This window comes from Phaethon aethereus, assembly GCF_964289735.1.
Source record: "Phaethon aethereus genome assembly, chromosome: 9".
Lineage (NCBI taxonomy): Eukaryota > Metazoa > Chordata > Aves > Phaethontiformes > Phaethontidae > Phaethon > Phaethon aethereus.
The window spans coordinates 23,121,687-23,142,937 of NC_138585.1; the positions used below are offsets into that span (position 1 = coordinate 23,121,687).

The window sequence follows — 21,251 nt, forward strand, 5'->3', positions numbered from 1 at the left end:
GCTGAGTGCTGGCGAGCTGTTTGAAAGCTGGCCTCGTCACGTCATCGTTGGGGGATTGCAAATAACTGATACATTCCAGGAAATGAGGGGCTGTTCTCGGTGATGCCATAAACAGCAGAAGGAGAGCAGGTTTGTCTCGTAAATTATTAATTTGAAACTACTTTGCTCATTTCTAATTTATGTCAAATTGCAGCTTTCAGAGACCTGTCAGGGTAGCCCAGCCCTGCATATAGCCAGATAAATAAAACTCTATGATGTTAGGTTGAAAACACGTTGCCCTGCAATGTACCAGCCTTCCTGGTATGCGGGAAGACTGGGGGAAGAGCATTTGCGGCTCCAAGCATGGTGGAAGCGGCGAGGGTGGCTCCTCTCCCCAGGCTGGTGCACCCTGCCTGGGTGTGGGTCCCTTGGCCCCAGGCTACTTCCAGCTGGGTTATGAGCTCTGGACGATGTCCTCGAGCTCCGAGGCGTGGTTTTGCATGTGCACGCTGTAATTTTGGCTGTCTGCTCCATAGTGCTCACACTGGCCTGGTTTCTGTCGATCCCCAGGTGACACAAGTGCCCTGAGCATCCCTGAAGTCCCCGCTGCGGGTCAGTGGGCGGCTCAGGCTCTCCTCCTGATGAAGGCTTCAGATTTAGGCTGCTGCAGGAGGTGGGGAGAGGGGAGTACATCTGCAGCCTGGATCTGAAACCCCCCCCCCCCCCCTCCCGGTTGCCCCTTTTCTGGAGCTCCCGGGGTGTGCATCGGCGCGTCCCACGTGGGTACTCCTTTCCTGCAGTCATGGAATATCAACCTCTTGCCTGTCCAATATATTAGTTTTGGACCAGAGGGCTGCAGGTCCTCACGTCTCCTTTCAGTGGCTACAGTCCAGGGCAGAAATAAGCAGATACCCTGAAATCTTTCAACTTTTTAAGCAGACAAACTAGAGCAATATTGTTCTTCATACTGAGTCCTTTGGCTGGCCAACAGTCGAACCCACGTTATTCCCGTTTTGGTGCTGGGTAGGGACTTCATAGGCAGAAGTTGCTGCCCTGAGGTAAAATCCAGCATCCAGTGGCTGCCCTTGGCTGTGGGGTGATTGAAGAAACTCTGGCTGCTGGTTTTCTTGTTTCTGAGCTTGTTTGCAATCTGTCTTCAGTTGTGGGCAGATCAGAGGAAGGGAAAACACAAAGGATCTGTGGGGATTGCGATGTTGCTGCAAGCCCAAGCCACTGACCTGTCAGCAACAGATTTTGACCTCATGATACCATATGGTTTTGCTCTCCTTTGTCAGAGGAGAGGAGCAGGAGAGTGGTTTGGGGAGCATGGGGGTAGCAGGGGCGGCACGGACAGAGGCTCTCCCCTGGGCAGGGAGGGTGAATGCAGCGTGCATGGGAAACGATGTGGAGGTACAGGCTGGGAAGGAGGAAAGGAGCCTGTCAGCTCCGCGAGTTTGTCAGACATGGTCCCTCTTCCTCTTTCATTTGAACTTCTGGGCTTTGCTTGCAATTGCAATGCGATTGCACGTTGATTTTTTTTTTTTTTTTTTCAAGAGTCCAATAGCTGTCTGCCAAAGGCGGTGCCAGGTTTTTTCCCATCTCTATTTCCATCCCAGAGTTTGCAGTTATCAGCCAAGGCCAGCACTACAAAAGATGTGATGTGGTGAGGCAATACCCAGTTCCTGATGTAAATGCAATGAAAATTTAATGCTCTGGCAGCAGCTAACGCCCTTACCTCTTTGAAGTCTGCGTGAGAGCTTGCGTTGTTCAGGATTTATGCACTAGCCCACAGCAAACATCAAATTATTCCTGTTGTGTTGGTTAAAGAAGTTAAAGAGACAACGAGCCCGGCTCAGCACTGCTATTGAGGGACGTGAGAGGAGAGGAAAGGGCATGGGGACACCAGCTCTGGTTGGTAGGGGCCATGTTGGGCAGCGTGTGGCCTTTTCTCCCTCGGAAAATGGGTTGGGTTTAAGCCAGCTCACTTTAAATACTCCAACGGGAAGGTGACATGTCCAGGAGTGTGAGATGAAACATCAGCGGTAAGGGAAGGCCCATGTAGGAAACTTCAAGGTGTGTATTTGTCCAAGTGCCACAGTCACAGCTTTGTTTCCTCGGAGTGCGTGCCGCATCCGTGCAATGCTGCCATCGGTGGCCACAGAGCCACCAATGTTGGTGGCCTTGTCCTGCCACCTCCTCACCTGTCATTGTGGCCGCAGAGCTGTGCTGTGATCGGTGCTGGCCACTGGAGTGATCCAGGATGGAAATAACTTTATTTTGAGGAGGTCCAAGCTGGAACACCTTACGCCCGTTTCGCCGCCCCAGCCAGCATCTTCTGACACCTCTTCTTCCCTCCGCACGTGCGTTCGAGGTTGTACCTGACATAAGCTTTTCGGGCGATGCTGAGCAAGTTTTTTAGGATGAGCAGTGAGATGTTGCTCCGGGGTGGGGCAGAGGGATGATGGTGCCGTAAGAGTGGGCAGCCCGGTGAGCAGAGGGAGCTGGGGTGCTGGCGTGTCGAGGGGTGAAGAGGAAGGCGGGGAAGGGCGGGTGGATGGTGCCCCAGGAAGCTGTGGGGCAGAGAAGGGATGGGCCTGGGTGGTGGTGGAGTTGCATCAGGTGGTGTGTCCCTGGTCTGGAATAAACTTGACCCCCGGCAGTAATTAATAGCTCTATTGAGGTATTTTAAGGCTATTGTTTCAATGTTTTTGTCTTGACAATGTTTAAAGACAGAAGCTAATCACGAGTAATTATTTTCCCTGAGCACGTACTCTGCCAACACTTAATTAAAAACTACATCTCCATGTAGGAAAATGTCACTCGGGGCACAACGCAGTTACTTCCTGACTCAAAGCGCAGGAGCGGGAGATGCCGCAGCATCTCCGGCCGTCGGGGACGGGAAGCTGCCCGCCGCAGGGATTGCTCAGCCTGGCTGCCAGCATGGACAACGGCTCTTTCTCTCGCTGGTTTGGCTCTCTTGCACAAAAATTGCAAGAGGCAGGGGGAGAATGTGCCCTGGGGATCTCGTGATACCTACTTTAAAAGTGGATTTCCACTTAAAATCAAGAAATAAGTGTGGGAAACTGAACTGCTATGAATTTTTAAAGTCATATCATCACAAATCGGATATCTTGTGCAAAAATGTGTCAGAAGAAATAAATGACCTTGAGCACGCAGGACAAAGACATGGCCTGCGTTACCAGACTGTATCATCATGTACCGCCTGTTTTGTGGGGAAAACGCCCCAGCTGGAGACCAGCTTTAAAAAGTGCTGGGGAGGAGATCACTGATTTGGATGTGCACCCCTAAAGCTTGGAAACTTGGAAACAACTTAAGGTTGTTTTAAAAGCAGTTTATCATAAGACCTTAAGTGAGAACAGGACTTCTGTGCTCTTCTATCACACCTAGAGCCGCTCAGATGGGAGCGGGCAGTAACGCAACAGTGGGACAGGGCACTTATGCTTAATAATATTTTGATTAAAAACATTAATACTATTTTTGAGTGTCTTGTCTCCTTGTTAGAAATGCAGTATAAATGGTAATTGTTGCACGTATTACCTTATTTAGTGAAATCCTGACAGGCGAACGGTGCCAGGGAAGAGCATTGCCTCTTAAATAATTCAGTCGCAGTGCTGTGCTGTCCTGGATGGGAGAGGCCTGAAGGTGTTAATCTCTTGCTTTCCAGGTGATCCGTTCTGCTGCTGACTGGTCGGCCGGCATTAAATACCACGAGGAGTCCATCCACAACGCCTACGTCAGCGTGATAGAAAACAGCAAGCACTACATATATATAGAAGTGAGTGGCAATGAGGGAAAGCAATAGGGTCCTGGTGCTCTGGGCATGGCTCGCAGCCATCAGGAGGGTTGTTCTTCTTGAGATTTGGTCTTAATTTTTTATGGATTTAGACACATAGAATATGTCAAGTTGGAAGGGGCCCAAAAAGATCATCATACGGATATTAATACAGAATCTGCGCTGAATCTTTGGGGCTGTTTCCGTCGACTTCAGGCTGACAGCCTTCTCCCCACAAAAGTAGATCTCTACCCTTGTGAGCCTCTTTGCGAAAATTGCCAGCAACTTCCAGGGCCTGTGCGCCCGTTTTCCTGTCCCCTCCATGGCTTTGCATGCCCAGACCTCCTGCTCACAGGCTGGTCTGGCATCTGTACAGACTGGAGCTGCAGGAATCTCCTGTGTCGGAGCGACTCAGTGCTGGCTGGCTAAAGACAACTACTCTCTTTTTTCTTGGGTTTTTTTCAGCCTTGTTAGGATGGTCTTTATGTGAACTTTCTAAGGAGTGTGATTGGAACAGGCTGCCTGGGGAGGTGGTGGAGTCACTATCACTGGAGGCGTTCAAAAAACGTGTGGACGTGGCACTTCGGGACATGGTTTAGTGGACTTGGTGGTGTTGGGTTGATGGTTGGACTTGATGATCTTAAAGATCTTTTCCAACCTTAGTGATTCTGTGATTAATAATGACTAGTTCATTCCCTAAGTAAGCACAGGCACACACATCACTTAATAAAAAAAAAGAATCAACTCAAATGGCACACAAACGCAGCTATCTTTAGTTGCTCTTGGTCTGAAATAAAGCTTGCAAATATTTTTTTTCTTCATCGCTGGCAGCGTCTGACAGTAGCTTTGCTTGCTTTTCCTGCAGAACCAGTTTTTTATTAGCTGTGCTGATGACAAAGTTGTCTGGAACAAGGTCGGCGATGCAATTGCTCAGAGGATTCTTAAAGCTCACAGGTAACCTGTTCTTAACACAGCAATGAAAGTCTTCCAGGTGCGTTTTTATGGTGCCATGTGAAATAATATCTTAATGGACTATTAATAGCTCTTCCAATGCAGAACCGATGTGGTCAAACATCTGCTTGCGTTTGCAGCCCTGAGACTCTTTAGTGGTTTCTTTGCAGCCAGGAAGTGATTTTTCTGGACTTACCCTGATACAAATGTGTTTTTAACTGTGGAACTTTTTTAAAAACAAGTCCTTTATACTCCGGTTCACTGACACCTTTGCTCCGTAGCCAACCAGCCTTGAACTGTGTGGCAAGGCAAGTTAATGGGTGAGAAGGTTGGACTAGGATTTGTGGTTTATTTAAATTATCTATAGAGAGGACTGGCATCAAATAGAGGAAGCAAATACATTTTGAGGACTTTACTGCAGGGTTCAGCTATTGTTTGAACAACTTTTTCTGTTAGGTGCTAGAGGGTATCTACAACCTCCAGCCATTGCAAGAGGACACCGTTTGTTCCTGGACGGATCAAATCCAACCATGGTTTAGACACTCCTTTTACTTCACGCCTAACCCTGTGTTAACATTAGTACCACAGGTAGTGGCTTGCCTTCGCTTTGATCCAGGACAGCCTTGCTTAAGGTTGCTCCCTGCAGTCTCTCTTTAAGATACGTATGTGTCATAGTCTAAGACTGTATCCTGGTCTTGCTGGGCTGAGAGACAGAAAACTTTTTAAACTTCTTCCTTTCATCTCTCATGTACTTTTTCGCCATGCATGGAGACACTTCCTGCAATGATTACATTTTTCCATATTGTAGTTGTCCAGAGCCGTGCAGGGGTTGCTTTCCCAGAGGTGCTCTCTCCAGAATCGCAGAAATTTCTCTCTTTGGTACCCGAGCTTGGAAATTCCCACTTGGGTAAAGGCAATCAAAGCGAGACAGGCAGACACGGGGGTACAGGCAGTACCTGCAAGGCCACAGGAGCTGCCAGGAGACGGGCGTTGTTCAGAGGCACTGTGGAAAGAGGAGCACTATTCAAACTGGGAGAGTGTGGGTGTTATCTGTTATGCCATTAACAACCGGGCAGAGCAACAGGGTGGAGTTGCTGGTAACCTGTGAGCTGGAATGCATAGCCCAAATAATTGAAAGTAGCTAAGGTTGAAAAGATGGGGTGGATTTTCTCACCCAGTGGTGGCAGCGCTGCTGGAAATGGCGTTGCTGGCGTTTGCGTCTCAACTTCGAGGCGCGCTGGCAGCCGGACGCGGCATCTCTGTGCCTGGAAAGCCGCTCTGGATTGCCTCCCTGCCTTAGGGAGCCGGCTGCCGTGAGCCCTTTGCATCGGTTGCCTGCTTTTAGTGATGCTGCTGAGGTCACAGCAAATTCTCCAGGTAATCTGTTACGGTTTTCCTGTGATAGAAACTTTACGTAGCGGCTGTCATCCTATCCAGATAACAAAAAGTCGAGCACAAAAGGGAGTCGCATGGATTCTTCAGTGACCCGCTTTCAGATGTGATGCTCACTTCTGTGTTATTCCAATTTTATGGCAATATTATCCCAGCTTCATGTCGGTGATTCTGAACTGAATATAAGATTCAAATTCTGCAGACTCCAAAGTGCTTGGCATTGCCTAAGATTAAAAGTAAATTCAGACCGAAACGGTTTGTATCATAATGCTCATGTTCCAAACTGTACTGGGAAAACAGCATAGGTGACACACAGATGTTTAACTGTAAATTAAGGTCTTTAGTTAAGCTTGTACACTTCTCACTCTTCTAGCCTAAATATTTTCTACTGATGTAATTAATAATGTTCTTTTCTTGATTTCCTCTTTTTTCATGGGTAGTTCTCTAACAAGTTTAATAAACACTGGGCTTAGACAAACAAGCTGCTTTTCAGGGCATGCTTTTGTTGGTAGAACTTTTTCCTGATACAAACAGGCTTTGCTTCAAAGTCTCTTGTCATGTACGGGTGAGACCTCATCAACTGTTTCTGAGGTCTGCTGACAAACCAAAGCTGCTTTGCAGCGCGTAGCACAGCGATAAGGAAGCGCTGGCTGAAACTAAAGAAACTCAGGTCCTCTGTCTCCTTCCCAGCTCAGGTGAGACCTCAGTGCTTCACAATTCCTGTGCCCTTAAATTCACAGGCACAACTTGCCCGAGGAAGGAATGCTTTTAATAAAAACTGCAGACTGGCTTATCTTCAGAGTGCTCCTGAAATGGTGGTGTCCTGATTAAACTGTGTTTGCCATCTAGTGGCAGCACCCTTCAGTGGAGCATCCTCCTCCTCTGGGGTGCAGGGCAGGGCATTGCCAACACCCAGGGGTGCCTGGAAGGCCCTGGCAGAGCAGATGCTCTGGGCATTTGTCAGCAAAGAAAACCTGAAGGTGGGGTTTAAGAAAAGCCCCAGACAGTGCCAGGATAGTAGCTTGTGTTTGGAGTCAGGTCATTAGGGTATGGGCATTATTTGGGTTAGAGTATTGGACATGGATTAGTTTGGGGGAACTCTGGAACTGCATTTTTGTGGATTGTGCTGTGTCAGTGAAATACTTGCCTTCCTTGAGTGTTCAATGTCTTGCTTGTGCCTGGAGCTTTTTCCACCTTTTGTGATGTTTCTGACTTCTAAAAACCAGGATGTAGTGGGAACGTCAGGTTAGACTTTGGTCTTCTGCCTGGGGTAGCTCTGTAATCTTTCCCGTGCCTGGCCAGGCAGTGGTACGCACCAGTCTGCACCAGTATCCGTGTGACTGGGCTATATCAGGGTGCTCAAAAGAACTTTTATAGTGGCAGACACAGTCTGCAAAATAACTAGTCTGCCCTTGAACTTCAGTGAAAATGTGTTTCTTTTCCTTTAGCTTCTTTTGTTGTCTGCTGAGAGTAGATTATTCCTTTTCCCCCTGAAGGTCTGAGCACTCGCTGAAGTACTGGTGATAAAGACCTGAAACTGGAAATACACTTTACACTTTGCTCCCTTAAAATTTGTGTCGTAGCATTGGATGGAAATCAAGTCAGTCAACGCAGCGAAAGGGAAACTGAGGGGACTCGCCTTGTACAAAGCTGTAACGTTTGCCAGCTAATTTTACCCCAAACTATCATTTCAGGGAAAACAAGCGTTTCCGAGTGTACGTGGTGATCCCGCTGCTGCCTGGGTTCGAAGGAGACATTTCGACCGGCGGGGGGAACGCGCTGCAGGCCATAATGCACTTCAACTACAGGTACCGCAGGCAGCGCCGCTGCGGGCAGGGCTGCCAGAGACCTCCCCGGTCGCCTCCGCCAGCCTCGCGCGGTGCCCAAGGCTCCGGCTGCCATCAGCGCAGCATCCTCTGGATGTTGTTTAGCTCGTTTATTTGCTAGCCTCGGGGTCTGCGTGAGGCAGTGCTAGCCCAGCGGGGAAGTGCGGTGGGTAAAGCCCGGCACGCTCTGCGGGCACATACCCCCACAGAGGCGGGGAAATCTCTGCCCCGGCACGGTGGGTCCCCCGATCCCTTACACAGATCCCCAATTCCTGACTCTCAGCCGCTCCCCGCGCGCGGCATAACACTGGCAAGGGCATTCGCTTTCCTTTTAGCTGGTGAAGCCAGGACCCACCCTCCGGCTCGGCAGTTGTGCTCTCCTGTAGGCACTTGCCACGGCTTCTACTGCGGTTCCTCCTGGCAGCATCCCATTGCCGCTGCGGCCAGGAGGGAGCACGCAGCCCTGCGGGTTTGTTAGCTGGGCTTTGTCTCCAAATCTGCCTTCTTGGCTGGTACTTTGCCTGACTTTGCCTGGCTTTGCCTGTCAGCCCCACAAAGGCAATGACATCTTCCCTGGTGTGATTCCCCTGCTCCGGGATGGATATTTTTGGGGGGCACTTGCAACCCAGTGGGTCTCATAGGAAGGACAGAGATGCAGCAGGGCCGGGTAGCCCTGTGCTGGGAATGGACTGTGGAGGAAGGCAGGATGGCCCAAGGCCAAGATGGTTTTACCAGAAAGCTGCTGTGTTATGGTATGGCCAGGGCACAGTCAGGCTGTGGAGACTACTGCTGCCTCCAGAGTGAAATCTCCCTTGTCTGCAAAGGTCCTACTGCACCTCCAGAAGGACAAGTGGGGCAGGAGGCACAAGCAGAAGGAAAGCAGCATGTCTCCCAAACCCAGCCCTTCTGCCTGAGCTCCCTTCTGCAAGGGCAACCATAAGGTCTTTAGAAATTGCCCATGGGTTGGGTTGGGTTTTTTTAGTTTTGGGGTTTTTTTTGGTTTTTGTTAAAGGAGATTCTGGTTGCGGCTTTTTCATCGCAGCCATAATCACACAAACTCCCTGACCGTTCTGCACGTTGACTCTCTTGATGTCGCTTCCCATTCAGCCCTGTGGCACAGGCAGTAGCAGCCCTGTTTGTAACACGTTTGTCATCGTTGCGGTGTGCTCTAGAAGGCAAAAAAGCTCCCCAGCTCCCACACAGATTGGTACGAGCTCCTTTAGGAAACGAGCAGTCCTTGCTGTATCAGCAGTCGTTTGGGAAAAACGTGTGCTCTGGAAGCACCGTGTTTCTCCTGCTTGCGCGGGGTATTTAAGAGGCATCTGTGTTTGCCATTTACCTCGCCCGGTTCTGCTTCAGCATATGCCGTTGCCTTGAGTCACGGCGGTGCTGACGGCTGCCTACCTTCTTTCCAGGACCATGTGCCGAGGAGAAAACTCAATCCTGGGCCAGCTGAAGACAGAGGGTAAGAGCTTTATTCCTCTCCTCTATGTTGCTTAGTCTTGGGATGCTGCTGTTTGATGGCTACATCTATAACACAGAAATCGGATTCTTCAGCTTCCTATTAAGGTGGGCTTGTTGTGGCTGAGGGGTTCAGGCATGGACCAGGGCATCTCGCAGCAACGTGTACTATGGGCTCGTGGGGCTGGTGCACGACCTCCTCCTCTGCCGTCATCCCATGGCAAGGTCTGTCAGGTCAGGCGAGCCTTGGCCACTTGTCAGACTTTGTGCTTGGATGCAGCCCGGATCTGGAGGAGGGGAGCACCCCGGGGAGGAGCACGGTGTGGCTGCAGCTGCTCAGGATCATGTTATTTGGAAAACGTCCTGAGCGGGGTCACGCTTCTGGGAGTGACGAGCCCTCTGCCTGCCCCGTGAATCCCACCCTGGGTTTGCTTCTGCGGTCGTCAAACATGGAGAGGGAAAACCTGCCTGAGCAGAAGGCCGTCCCTGAGTTGCTTCCTCTCCGTGAGGATGCCTGCCTGAATTTGCTCTGCTGGGCATCGGACCACCACGAGGACCCACGTATCGCAAACACTGGGGGCATCCGTAACGCCTCATTCGATCCGGGTCTTTGTGTAACTGAACTCCAGACGAGGCCCTGAGGACATACTTTCCGTACTGTGCATGGACAAAACACCTGCTTCCAGCCTCCTTTCTGCAGGATCTGCAGAAAGCCAGACGCATAGTCCAGTTCTTTTAAGATGTTCGGATCAATTGGGAGCGCCTGCGTGCTGCACCAGGGAGATTTAGGTCACTTTTCACCAAAGTGGAAGTATCCGAGCAGGCAGCGGATCAGAGCAGCACGGAGAGCCCACAGGCAGCTTTTAAAGCCTATTTTTAAAGAAACTTATTTCCATTATCTGTTGGGGGTTTTTTTAAAGTCAAAAGTGAACTGTTATTCATATGGGTCTTTATACAAAGAGGGTCTTTCTCTTCTCTCTTCCACCTCCCTCGTCCCATCGTATTTGTTCTTTTTTAATTTTCAGTTGGAGACAAGTGGATAAACTACATATCATTCTGCGGACTTCGAACATATGCAGAGTTGGAAGGAAAACTAGTCACAGAGCTTATCTATGTTCACAGCAAACTGCTTATTGCTGACGACAACACAGTCATAATCGGTGAGCAGGGGGCTTTTGGGGAGGGATTTGGACCACTCGATTGTACCTGGATTAACCTCCTTGCTTCTCTGCCTTGTACTCAGTGCAGGCTGCAGTGCCTTGTGCTTTTCTAGGTTGGGATTTCCTCCTCATGAAATACTCTGCTGTTTAAAAAAAACCAAACAAAACACCACCACCACCCCCCAAACCCAAAACCCTCCCTCATAAATTCAGCAGGAGAGTAGGTATAGGAGGGAGGAAAGGATTTGGAGGGCTATCATTTATTTTGTTTTTCTAAAATAGTTTTAAATCTCTGTGTAACAGTGAAGAGGATCCCAGTGCAGGGATTATTGTCCATCTGTCTTGTATCAAACTCTGCTCTAGCAGGAAGACTTGTGAGACTTGTCATCTGTTCCTTAAAGAACAGAATGTGCTGTAAAATTTGGAAGGTTTGGACAACATGTGTCATTTATCAGCTCCATTTCTGAAGAATGGGGAAGTATGTTGTAACGAGTAATAGATATCATTTCATCCGTTTCTCTTACCATATTTATTATGAGATAGTGAAGCAAAGATGAGACTTCAGGCTCGGAGTTCTACATCACAGCAGAAAAGCAGAATTTTAGCCTGTTTCTTTAAAGTAAGCCCTCTCCAAGCTGTTATATCAGCAACAAAAACTTTGCCAAAGAATAGCCTAATACCAGATTTTGCGAGGCTCAAAATACTCCCCTCCTTCAAAGCAGCAGTTCAGCTTGTGGTCTCGGATGACCTGTGGTTAGGTTTGCTCCGCCGTTACCCTCTCAGGGGTCAGATCCCGTCTCCAGTACACAGAGCAGCCCAGAGGTGGTTTTAAGGTTACAGCAGGAGCAGTGTTGTTGCAACAGTGATGGTCTGGGGGCCTGAGACAGCTCTTAATTTCTGTTTTCTGTACCTAAAAGCCTGAGGACAGATTTTTATATAGCATGTGCATCTGTGCTGGCTAGTGACTTGATGAGGAGCCAGTATCATCCCTTTTCCACTCAAGAAAGAGACTGTGCATGGAAATGCTAAAGGGTCTTGGCAGGACAGGAGGGTCTGTTGTGTTGGTTAGCCACAGCAAGAGATGATGTCGATCTGCCTAGATCCCCCTCCTGAAAAACCCTTATTTTCCAAATGCAAATTAGAAACTTCCCCTCTTTACGCTACTAAAGATAGGAGTGGAATTACCCGTGGAGCCCATCCTGCGTCAGGTAGCTTGGTCTCCAAACCAAATGCAGTTAAGACCTTTGAAAGCTGTGGCATCCTTCAGCAAAAGCATCTGGGAAGTTACAGAGAGAGTAAACTTTTGAAAATGTTGTCCTGGGCTTGGCTATGATTTAACCTTCTTCAAAAGCTCCAGGCTTGGAAGCCTGCAAGAATTAGGGTGGAGTGGGGTGTTTTCCCCTCCCCCAAATCCTGGCTGTCGGGATCTGTGTTTCCATACAACCCTGACCAGAGGGGTCCCTTACCTAGCGAAGCCATAGATGGTGCCCCGTGGAGACGAGAGATGCGGAGGGCGTGGTGGGGCATGATGGAGGGCGTGCAGGCACATCTCGTGTGGCAGGTGACGCATTGCCGGCGCTTCGTGTTCCCCCTCGCCAGGCTCTGCCAACATCAACGACCGCAGCATGCTGGGGAAGCGGGACAGCGAGATGGCCGTCATCGTGCAGGACACCGAGACCATCCCCTCCGTGATGGACGGGGAGGACTACAGCGCTGGGAAGTTTGCCCAGTCCCTCCGGCTGCGGTGCTTCAGGTGTGGCGCGTGGGGCTGGCCGAGCGCGGGCCGCGGGCGGGGATGCAGGCAGGGCCTGCCCGCAGCCTTTCACACCGACGGGGCTGCTCCTACCTGCTCAGGTTTAGCGTCGCCTGGCCTGGATTTAGCCCAGAGTTTTGCTGCTGTTTTGTTGGCGTTAGCCTTTCCCATGCCACCCCTCTCCTCAGCTCAGCAGCTTGGTTTACAACTCGTTTTGCTCCAGGATTTTGCTAGGAGAGCTCATAAACAAGAAGTGATGTTTTGCTTCCAGATCCTGTTTTCACTCTCTCTCAATTTTGGGTGGCGGTGTCTCTTTTTAATGAAAGTTTCTTCACTCGGAGCAGCCGTCTGGTCCCCAACATGGCCGGTTTTTTCTTTAAGACCTTCCCCCCGCCCCGCCCTTCCATCTGGACAGTTACTGCACAGAAAAAAAGGAGAGAATGAAGCAGCGTTGCGGCTGGCAGACTATTGCAGGGGATGGGAGCGGGAGGCTGCTGGGAGCATGCAGGGTCTGGCAAGTCCCAAGGAAATTTTTCCTCTCCTGGCATTTCTCAAGATGGGGAGCACCTGGTGCTTCAGCCTCCATGAGCATCAATCCCTTTGTCATCTTCTCAGGGTCGTCCTTGGCGGCTCCGATCTCAGTCCAGAACACCAGGATCCTGTCTGTGACAAATTCTTCAAAGAGGTGTGGATTTCTACGGCAGCTCGCAATGCCACCATATTTGACAAGGTGAGGAACATGGTGCCTTTCCCTTCCCTCCTTCCCATGTGGCAGCCGCAGATGCCAATGGGAGAAGCAGCATGGGGTGAGCAAGGGCAGCAGGTCCAGCTCCTGGGGTTGGACCTTCAGAGATGCTCCAGTGAACAGCCATGGTGTACTTACTCCTTCTAGCTGGCCATAGCGTAACTGGGGTAGGAGCAACTGGTACTTCTGGTTTCTAATGAGCTTTTGCTGTGATCAGAAAAACCCCTGGAGCTTCCCCTCTGCCTGTTCCAGCCGTATCACAGATACGCACACACCTCTTCCCTCTCCGTTCTCCAGCCCATTAATTGAGTCACTCCCATTCCAGGGAATTTGCATTAGATGTTTTGGTCTTTCTTGGGAACTCTGCATTGCAGTACTTCCTCTGCACTGATGTGCCACTTCTTCTTTCTGTTTTGATCAGGTTTTTCGATGCCTTCCCAGTGACCAGGTGAATAATTTAACCCAACTGCGTGATTTCATCAACAAGCCTAAATTAGCGAATGATGATCCCGCAAAAGCAGCGGAAGAATTAAAAAAGATTCGTGGGTTTTTAGTACAATTCCCCTTTCGTTTTCTGGAGGAAGAGTACTTGCTCCCCTCCGTCGGAACAAAGGAGTCCATGGTACCCATGGAGGTTTGGACGTAAGAAGATGCAGACTGCTTTATGTTTTAAAGTCTGGTTCTCTAAAGACAAGTTGATGAACGATACAGGATTTTGGAAACCTTTTTATTGCTAAAGGAGGTGAAAAAGACCTCCACCAAGCTGATGTGCCTTTCTTAAGGGTTTTGGTGGAGGAACTTGAAGCAAATTGACACTAGCAATGGAGAGGAGCAGAAAGACTTGGAAATTATGGCAAATGAGAAGTTTAACCTCTGAAGGAGTTACTTCTTAAGACATGTTCTGAGCACCTAAAGGATGCAGGCCACTTCCTAGGACAGGAAACAAATCCCAGTCGATGTTGTTGCTGCTGCCAGCTGTATACTGTGGTTGCATACGTACTGTGATCGTGCTGTGGCTGTGCGGAAGTCGTGGGCTGCGTGCGTTTCCAAGGCTTTCGGACACCCGTGCCTTGGCTCCCTGGAGTCCCCCGTCTCACCCCTCTATGCTGTCAGAGCCCATCATGCGGCTCTGGCGCTGTCGGAAGCGCTGCTTGGGGCAGCTTTGGGCTGTCCTACAGCTTGCCAGGCATAGGTGTTTCACTTCTTAAATGGAAACGGACTAACAATCTTGGATCAGAATCAGCATTTTGGTCTCTTCTCCCCTCTGGGGGCGCGGAAACAAACCCTGTTTCTGCCACACCTAGAGCAATCGGCAGTCCTCGTGCAGCAAGGTTCTGCCCAGGTCTTGGCAAAGGGCAGCCTTGGTGGAGCCGGAGGTGCTGGAAATCACTGGGGTTTCCTGGCCGTTACAAAAATGCAGCACGTCAGTTTGTTCAAACTGTGCATGAAGGCTTTATCCAGGAAAAAGGATGCCCTGCGCTCTGCATCCTCCATTCGTGCATTTCTGTTGCAGTACATAGACCTTTCTTTCCATCTCTTTCCTCCCTTTTTAAAGGAAGGGAAAGGCCGTTAAGCTAGAGCTGAAGCCATGCTGGAACTGGGCTAACGTGTCCCTTTGTAGATGGGGTGAATGCAAAGGCGAAGGGGAGCCGTTACCAAAGCCTTGTCTCCCGTCCACTTCGTTATTAGACCAGCTACAACCTTGAGCTCAGTCATGCAGGACGTGTCTTCCCAAACACAGGTGAAACTCAGCGTGCCCAGTCCCGTTTTCCATTTCTGTAAGGCAGTTTCCAAAGCTATTTTTCATCTCACTGTGCGGCGAAGCTGCAATTCAATTCAGCATCCCTGGACAAAACACTACTGCTCCTGGGCCTGGACCTCGCGTGGTGGGTGCTGTCCTGGGTCTTTACACCATCCTCCATCTCACAACGAGCTGCGTCTCCCGATTTCACGTCCAGCTGCAGCTGCAGTCCCAGGCGAGGTGTTCCCGGGAGGCAGCAGTGCTGTGTCGAACGCTAAGAGATCAGACTGTTAGAAACGCCGAAGCAGAGTCGGAGCTGGAGGAGTGGGAGGCTGAGCTCCTCTGCTGCCAGCACGTCCGGGGGATCCCTTCACTTGCTGGGTTTAACCCTGTCCCAAACCTTCCTCAGCCAAAAGATCAGGCGAACTGGTATTTACTTAGTTCACAAGCAAGTCTCTTTTTTTCCTTTTTTTGGCTCTTCCAACAGTCTCACCTGATTTTAGTTGGAAGAGAATCACACTGGTTGCCTAGCTGTCCCCAATACATAGCTGGCCCCATGCTTTAGCTATCTGTGTCTTCACACCTGAAAATAGGCACCAGGTAATTCTGTACCTGCTGCATCCCCCGAGGGCAGCAGCCCCTTCCTACAGTTTCCAATGTTTTACACTCGTGTTCTGTAGATGCACTTGCCGATTACACCCCTTCCTGGTGGGTGCATCTGTGGTCTCGTTAGCCTGCTGGAAGTGCATGTGCAGCATTTTGTGGTGAACTTTGATCCAGGGGGTCAATGCTTTTAGCTGGCATGCTGTAAGCACATAAGTATGTTCCCTTGATTATCTTTTTTTTTTTTCCCCCCCCTTAAAAAAACTTGACCTGGGGTCATCCCCTGCGGAGCCAGAGCAATATGTGCCCGAACCATTTGCAATCAAGAAAGATCAAAGTTTTCTTGTTATTTCATGTCTGTGCTAGTTCAGAGCTTTTATCTCTTGATATGTTTTTAGCTGTTTTAGTTTGAACAAAGCTGCTAACTTTAAACAATTACAGCCTGTCAGAGAATCATTGTAAGTCACACAAATCTGTACTCGTAGTTGAAAAGCAAGCATTCAACCCCGCCACTCGTACACATGAACCTTGAAGAAATGCAAGACGCCTGTCATCTTCGAAATGCTCTTATTGTCCCCATCCTCATATTATCAAAGACTCTTGTAATCGTTAAATTACCCTTATGTTGTCTTTTAAGGTGGCAGGTAGCTAACTACGGGGGCTTCGTAACTCCAGTGGCGTGGAGTCCCCCTCTGCCAGGCTGCTTTGGGGAAAAAACACCCAGGTTCTGTAACACTCATCCCACCCTGTGACGGCTGCTCGTCCCAAATGACGCAGCAGAGCCACGGAGGAAAGATTTCGCTGCCTGATTCTGTATGAAAAGGTGCTAATTAAGAAGGTCTTTCATTATTTAAATAGCAGGCGCCTCACATTGGCGCTCTGTCTGGGCGGTTTCTCGCAGTGGGAACGGAGGAGCCACGCTGGACATCCCTTCCCTGAGTTGGTGCTGAATTCCCGATACCGGGAATTTAGTCGCGTTCAGCTGCGAGTGGGGTGCGCGAGGCAGCCTCGGCGTGGCGCGGGGAGAGCCCCGCGTCGCCAGCGGCTCGCGGGGCCGCCCAGCCCCGCCATGGGTGCGGCACTGCATCCCAGACAGATGCTGGGGCTGGAGCCGCTTCCAGCGAAGGCACGGCTCTCGTTCGCACCGGCGGGCTGTGCGGTTCAGAGCTGGCTCCTCTTTCTTATATTAAGCCTGTGAGGTTGAACACCTTGAGAGAGTTAATTTCTGCACCTAAACAATCACTACTTCTTAGTCCGTAGTATCGGCATGGGTTTATTTTTAATACCTTTAAACTGGAGAGGATCTCTGGCACGTATACAGTACTGTAACAGGTGATGTGGATTCAAGCACTAGCAAAGCCGGAAACATGAACTGTTTCTTGTGGCATTTATGTGTTAGAACTATAAGAAATGAGATAACTTCTCCCAGGCTCAGACTTTATTTTGTAATTCAACCTGAGTAGAAGACTTTTTTTCTTTAATTTATTCCTTAACATGTGCCGCTTTGAGAACTCGCACTCCTTACCGTATCTTTTTAATAGTCTGACATTTTAAAATACCTGTTTTGTTGTATAGATGTTGGACTGGATGAATGTTTCACTGTAAAGTTAATGCATGGCTTAAAAATGAGGGATAAAATGTCATCATATGTACAAGCTTTACTTAAAACTAATTTGTAGAACTACTGCAGTGCTTCGTGGCAGATGCCAAGTGCTCAGCTCGGTTTCTGGTCTCTTGGTCTCAGTTTGCCGACCAACTTGATGCGACCTTTGCTGGATTAAACCCCAAACACTCCATTTTCCTTTCTTTCGATCAGGTTTCACAACACGATTTAGCAATCCTGGTGCTGTCCTTGGGGGTTTTGCCTCCCTGGGACCCTGGCAGTAATAATTTACAGTATCTTCATTCCTTCCAAGGAAACAGCCATGTACAATCAAGCCCCGATGTGGTTTGCTGTCGTTTCGGTGTAGCAAGTCTTTGTGCACTTGTAGTTGGGTCAGTCGGGGAGGTTGTGACCTGTGCACAGAGGCTGCAGCTGGGGGGGGGCATTTAAATAAGAGTCTGAATGGTCCTTTGGGTTCGTGCCAGTTCCTTCTCCTCCTGCCGAATGTTGAAGACCCAAATCCGCGGGGGTGTGAACCGATGCACCTCCGTCAGCTGCGGAGCTCCGGCGCTGGCTTTCTGGCAGAAGGGACTTGGTCTGTAGGACTTAGCAGCGGCCAAGGCAAGGGAAGCCAAGTGGTCTCCGGACCAGGTGTACGAGTAGAGGTTGGCATCTCTTGGGCGGCCCACAGGATGTGAATACACTCTCACGTTTTGTGCCGCTTGTTCTGCAAATTGTTCCCAACCAGCAATCCCTTTCGCACAACTGGGATGCTGCTGAAACCAGCAGCTTCGCAGAATTGAGGTTTGGAACCAGGAGTGTAATGCCGTGGCAGTGAGTCAAGTTAAGCGTGCAAAATTAAAGTGGAGCAAACCCACAAACTGTCCATCGACCACTGAATGCAATGATCCTCTTGGGGTTTCTCTCTTTTTTATTTCCCTGCCTGCTTTCTTGTTGTATTTTACAGTATTTGTGATTATTCTATTTTTAACCTCTCAGTGTATTTTCATAAAATCTCCATGTAAATAATTCCAATTTACCTCTTTCCTGACACTTGGGAAGTGGAAAAAAAAAAAGTGCCAAAAGTCACAGTTCTGGGAATGTTGTGGCGTTTTTTTTTTTTTTCCTAAGTTGTGTCTTTAGCTAAACTAATCAACAAAAGGAGAGCTTCCACTTCGGGTGTGAGCGCAGGTCTCCGTGCGTCGCTGCCTTCCGACGGTGCAGTTCTGAACACTGAATATCCCTTCTGTGAAGGCTGCTGGAATTGAGTTTTGTATCCTTGTTTCTGCTAACGATCGCTTTCCTTTTCACTCTGTATCTGGTAAATGAATGTGTATTAATGGACTGAAAATATAACTGATTATCATGTCAAAACATTTGGCTTTGGTCTCATTTCTGCGTGTTTTGGGGCCTGTGGCCGCATCCCGCTTGTGGGCCGAGTTCTGCCCTTGCCTTGCGTTGGCAGTATGGGAAAAGGCCCCGAATCGCAATAAAAACAGCTCGACTTGAATCATTTGGGTTTTTCTCGGAGAGAGAAATTGCTGAAGTGAAACAGCATAGAAAGAGAAAATTGGACTGTAAATAAATGTAAAAATCCTGTTTTAAAGGAGTTTTAATAATCCAGAAGCATTATGAAAGGCACAGACAAAAACGCTCTGTCTCCACAATAGAATTAATTTGCCACTGTCCCTTTTAACTTTTGGTAAAGGAAATTCAGCATAGAGAGGAAAAAGCAGATTACTGTTGGCCTCCAGGGGCACAAGAGATGAATAAAGCATCAGGGCATTTCCAAGCTCTCTTACAAACGGAAAACAGAGTAACTTCTCTGTTTCTTAGGTTTCATCTCCTTCCTCAAATGCCAAAGGGCTCTCCACATCTTCCAAACTTCCAGATCCAATCTGCGCCCTCGATGAAGACAGTAAGCCAAGGTAACGGAGCCGGAGCTTGCGGGCGGGCGGGTGTTGACACCCTCAGCTTCGGCTGCCGCTCCGGCGTCTCGCAGCTGATCGCAGCCTCGCTGCATCGCGCTCACGAGGGCCTGCGAGCAGAGGGAGCGGCAGAAGCGGGAGCGATGCGGAGCCCTGCCGGTGCCGGCTGGGTGCCGGCTGGCCACTGTGCCGGCAGGAGGGTGGCTGTGGTCCCTCCTAGGCGTAGGCGCGTGACACTTGCGCCGGGCACGGCTGCGCCGCGGGGAAGGGATGTGATGCCCGCTGACGGGCTACCGCCGGCACAAGCTGTGCGGGGCGGGCGGGAATGCGCTGCCTCCGGCGAAACTCCTTTGGCTTTCCCTACCGCCGAAGCCTTCGCTTGACGAGCAACGTGCTAAGCCGCTAATTTGATGGCCCCTCGCAGAGCAGAAGTGAGCCCCCGCCTGCCCCGCGCACAAGGCGAGGTTGCTGCTCTGTTCAGTAGATCCGTTCGTTCCAGAGTGGATCTCTCCAGCCTCCTTTGTACCGAGGCTGTTCCTGCCTCCTCTGACAGGTCAGCTCCTCCATCGCTGTCATGTCCGCAGGCATCCCATCCCATCCCATCCCACACTGGCGGCTGGAGAAATCCTTTCCTCCACCCCAGCACCAAGCAGATCTCCTGGGCCTTCGTGAGCCATGCATTTATGCACTGAGCTCTCAATAACATGTCAACTTTTTAATTAGCGCCAGCCTCTTGCATGTATGACATTACTAATACTCCTTAGTTATTTTTGTAGAGGAGGAAAGTAGGGAAGAAAGAAAAAAAAAGGTTTTGTGAGGTGGGTCTAAACACACATGAAGAAACAGGTTGCTTCTCACTGCTGAAAATCAATCTGTTTTACTTTTTCTGGAATTGTGCCGGCTCTCAGATTTTCAACTACGTACTCTGAAGCGCTAATGCGGTGGAGCAAAGGTTTTAAGAGCTTGAATCACAACAGCACTGTGACTGAAATGCTCAATTTTTTTTATTGGAAAAATTAAAAGTGACAGTTTCAAAATTGGTTCCACTGCTTTGATTGATTACTCAGAATATTTAGCTCAAACTGATTACGGCAAGATTTTCTACTGACGCTTGTGGCTGGGATGGAAATTAATTTGGGGGGGGGGGTAGTTCTTAAAAAAGAAATTATTCTTCAAAGGAAACTGTTTATACCCAGGATCAGTGATGAGTAACCTCTCCGTATTCAGCCTGATGCCAATAATTAAACATCCTGTGAGTTCCCATTTGAGGCCAAAGGAGAGGAGGCCAGGGAGATAGTGTTACCGTGGCTTCACAGGTTTCTATTACCTGGAGATTGCCAGCGCCCAGGGAAGCGGGGGAGCCGTCTGCGTGCGGCTCCGGAGCTTGGTAGTGGTGGCAGGTCCGTACGGTACGTCCCTACTGGGAGACCCACCCTGGGCCAAGGGCCGTGCATTTACGGGGGCAGCGGAGGGCTGGGGTCCTGCTGGAAGCCACCCGTCGGGGCGAAGCTGGGGCACGCTGGAGGTGGTGTGGGCGCAAGAGAAGTTCAGGTAAGAGCTGGACTCATCTCTTCACTGGAGAAACCACCGGGGCCAGCTGGTTGCACCAGGGCTTTGGCACCTGCGGGTTCACCACGCTGTCCAGGCAAATGCCATCCCTCCACCTCCAGCTTCTCCCATCCTTGCCAGGCCCTTGCACACTCCCTTACACTCCTGCAAAAGGCACAGCTTAAAAGCAGCCGTGCCACACGGATGCTGCGGCGTCTCCGGATGGACAGCGGCTCTGGCGCTCCGGGTCCTTCCCAGCATGGGAGTGCCGGGAGCAGCTGGGAGAGGGGACGGGCTCCCTCCTGCCCACTGCTTGGGAGCCCTATCCTGCTCCCGGTGTGCTGCCTTCAGTGTTTATCTGATTCCTCCAGTTTATCTCACGAACCAGGCGGAAAAGTACTTATATTCTCTCCTCTGGGTTGGGTCCTTATGTCATTCTTTACTGACCAAGCCTCAGTGGACTCGCAGGTTGGAACGTGCATGTTGTATGTCCAAGACAGAAACAGGAAGCATATCCTTCAGGAGAGGACTGGGTCTGACCATCATTTTTTTACTTTAGACTTGAAAGATGGGTTTGGGACATCAGATTTTGGGTTTTTTTACATGTTAGGATTTCATGTTTTAGACGTGCTTTCTCTTGAAATAGATACATGGCTTACAAAATAAAATATAAAGCACTGTAACTTCAGAAATATGAACTAGATCCTATATACGGAATTAATTTTAGGCATAGTTAACGGCTTTCTTCATGCAGAAAAGCCCCATTTT

At 49.7% G+C, this 21,251-nt stretch overlaps 1 protein-coding gene across 1 annotated transcript in view; it reads left to right on the forward strand.

The window, feature by feature from the left end:
• The window catches only part of PLD1 (phospholipase D1), a gene marked incomplete at both ends in the record, with an annotated part of 41,752 nt that extends 28,046 nt beyond the window's left edge, over positions 1-13,706 (forward strand). Inside the window, 8 exons of the mRNA XM_082003765.1 lie at positions 3,665-3,775; positions 4,638-4,726; positions 7,810-7,923; positions 9,357-9,406; positions 10,428-10,562; positions 12,162-12,315; positions 12,931-13,045; positions 13,482-13,706. Coding sequence (XP_081859891.1) covers positions 3,665-3,775; positions 4,638-4,726; positions 7,810-7,923; positions 9,357-9,406; positions 10,428-10,562; positions 12,162-12,315; positions 12,931-13,045; positions 13,482-13,706 — 993 coding nt within the window. The remainder of the gene's footprint in view (positions 1-3,664; positions 3,776-4,637; positions 4,727-7,809; positions 7,924-9,356; positions 9,407-10,427; positions 10,563-12,161; positions 12,316-12,930; positions 13,046-13,481) is intronic.
• Between the last annotated feature and the right edge of the window lie 7,545 nt (positions 13,707-21,251).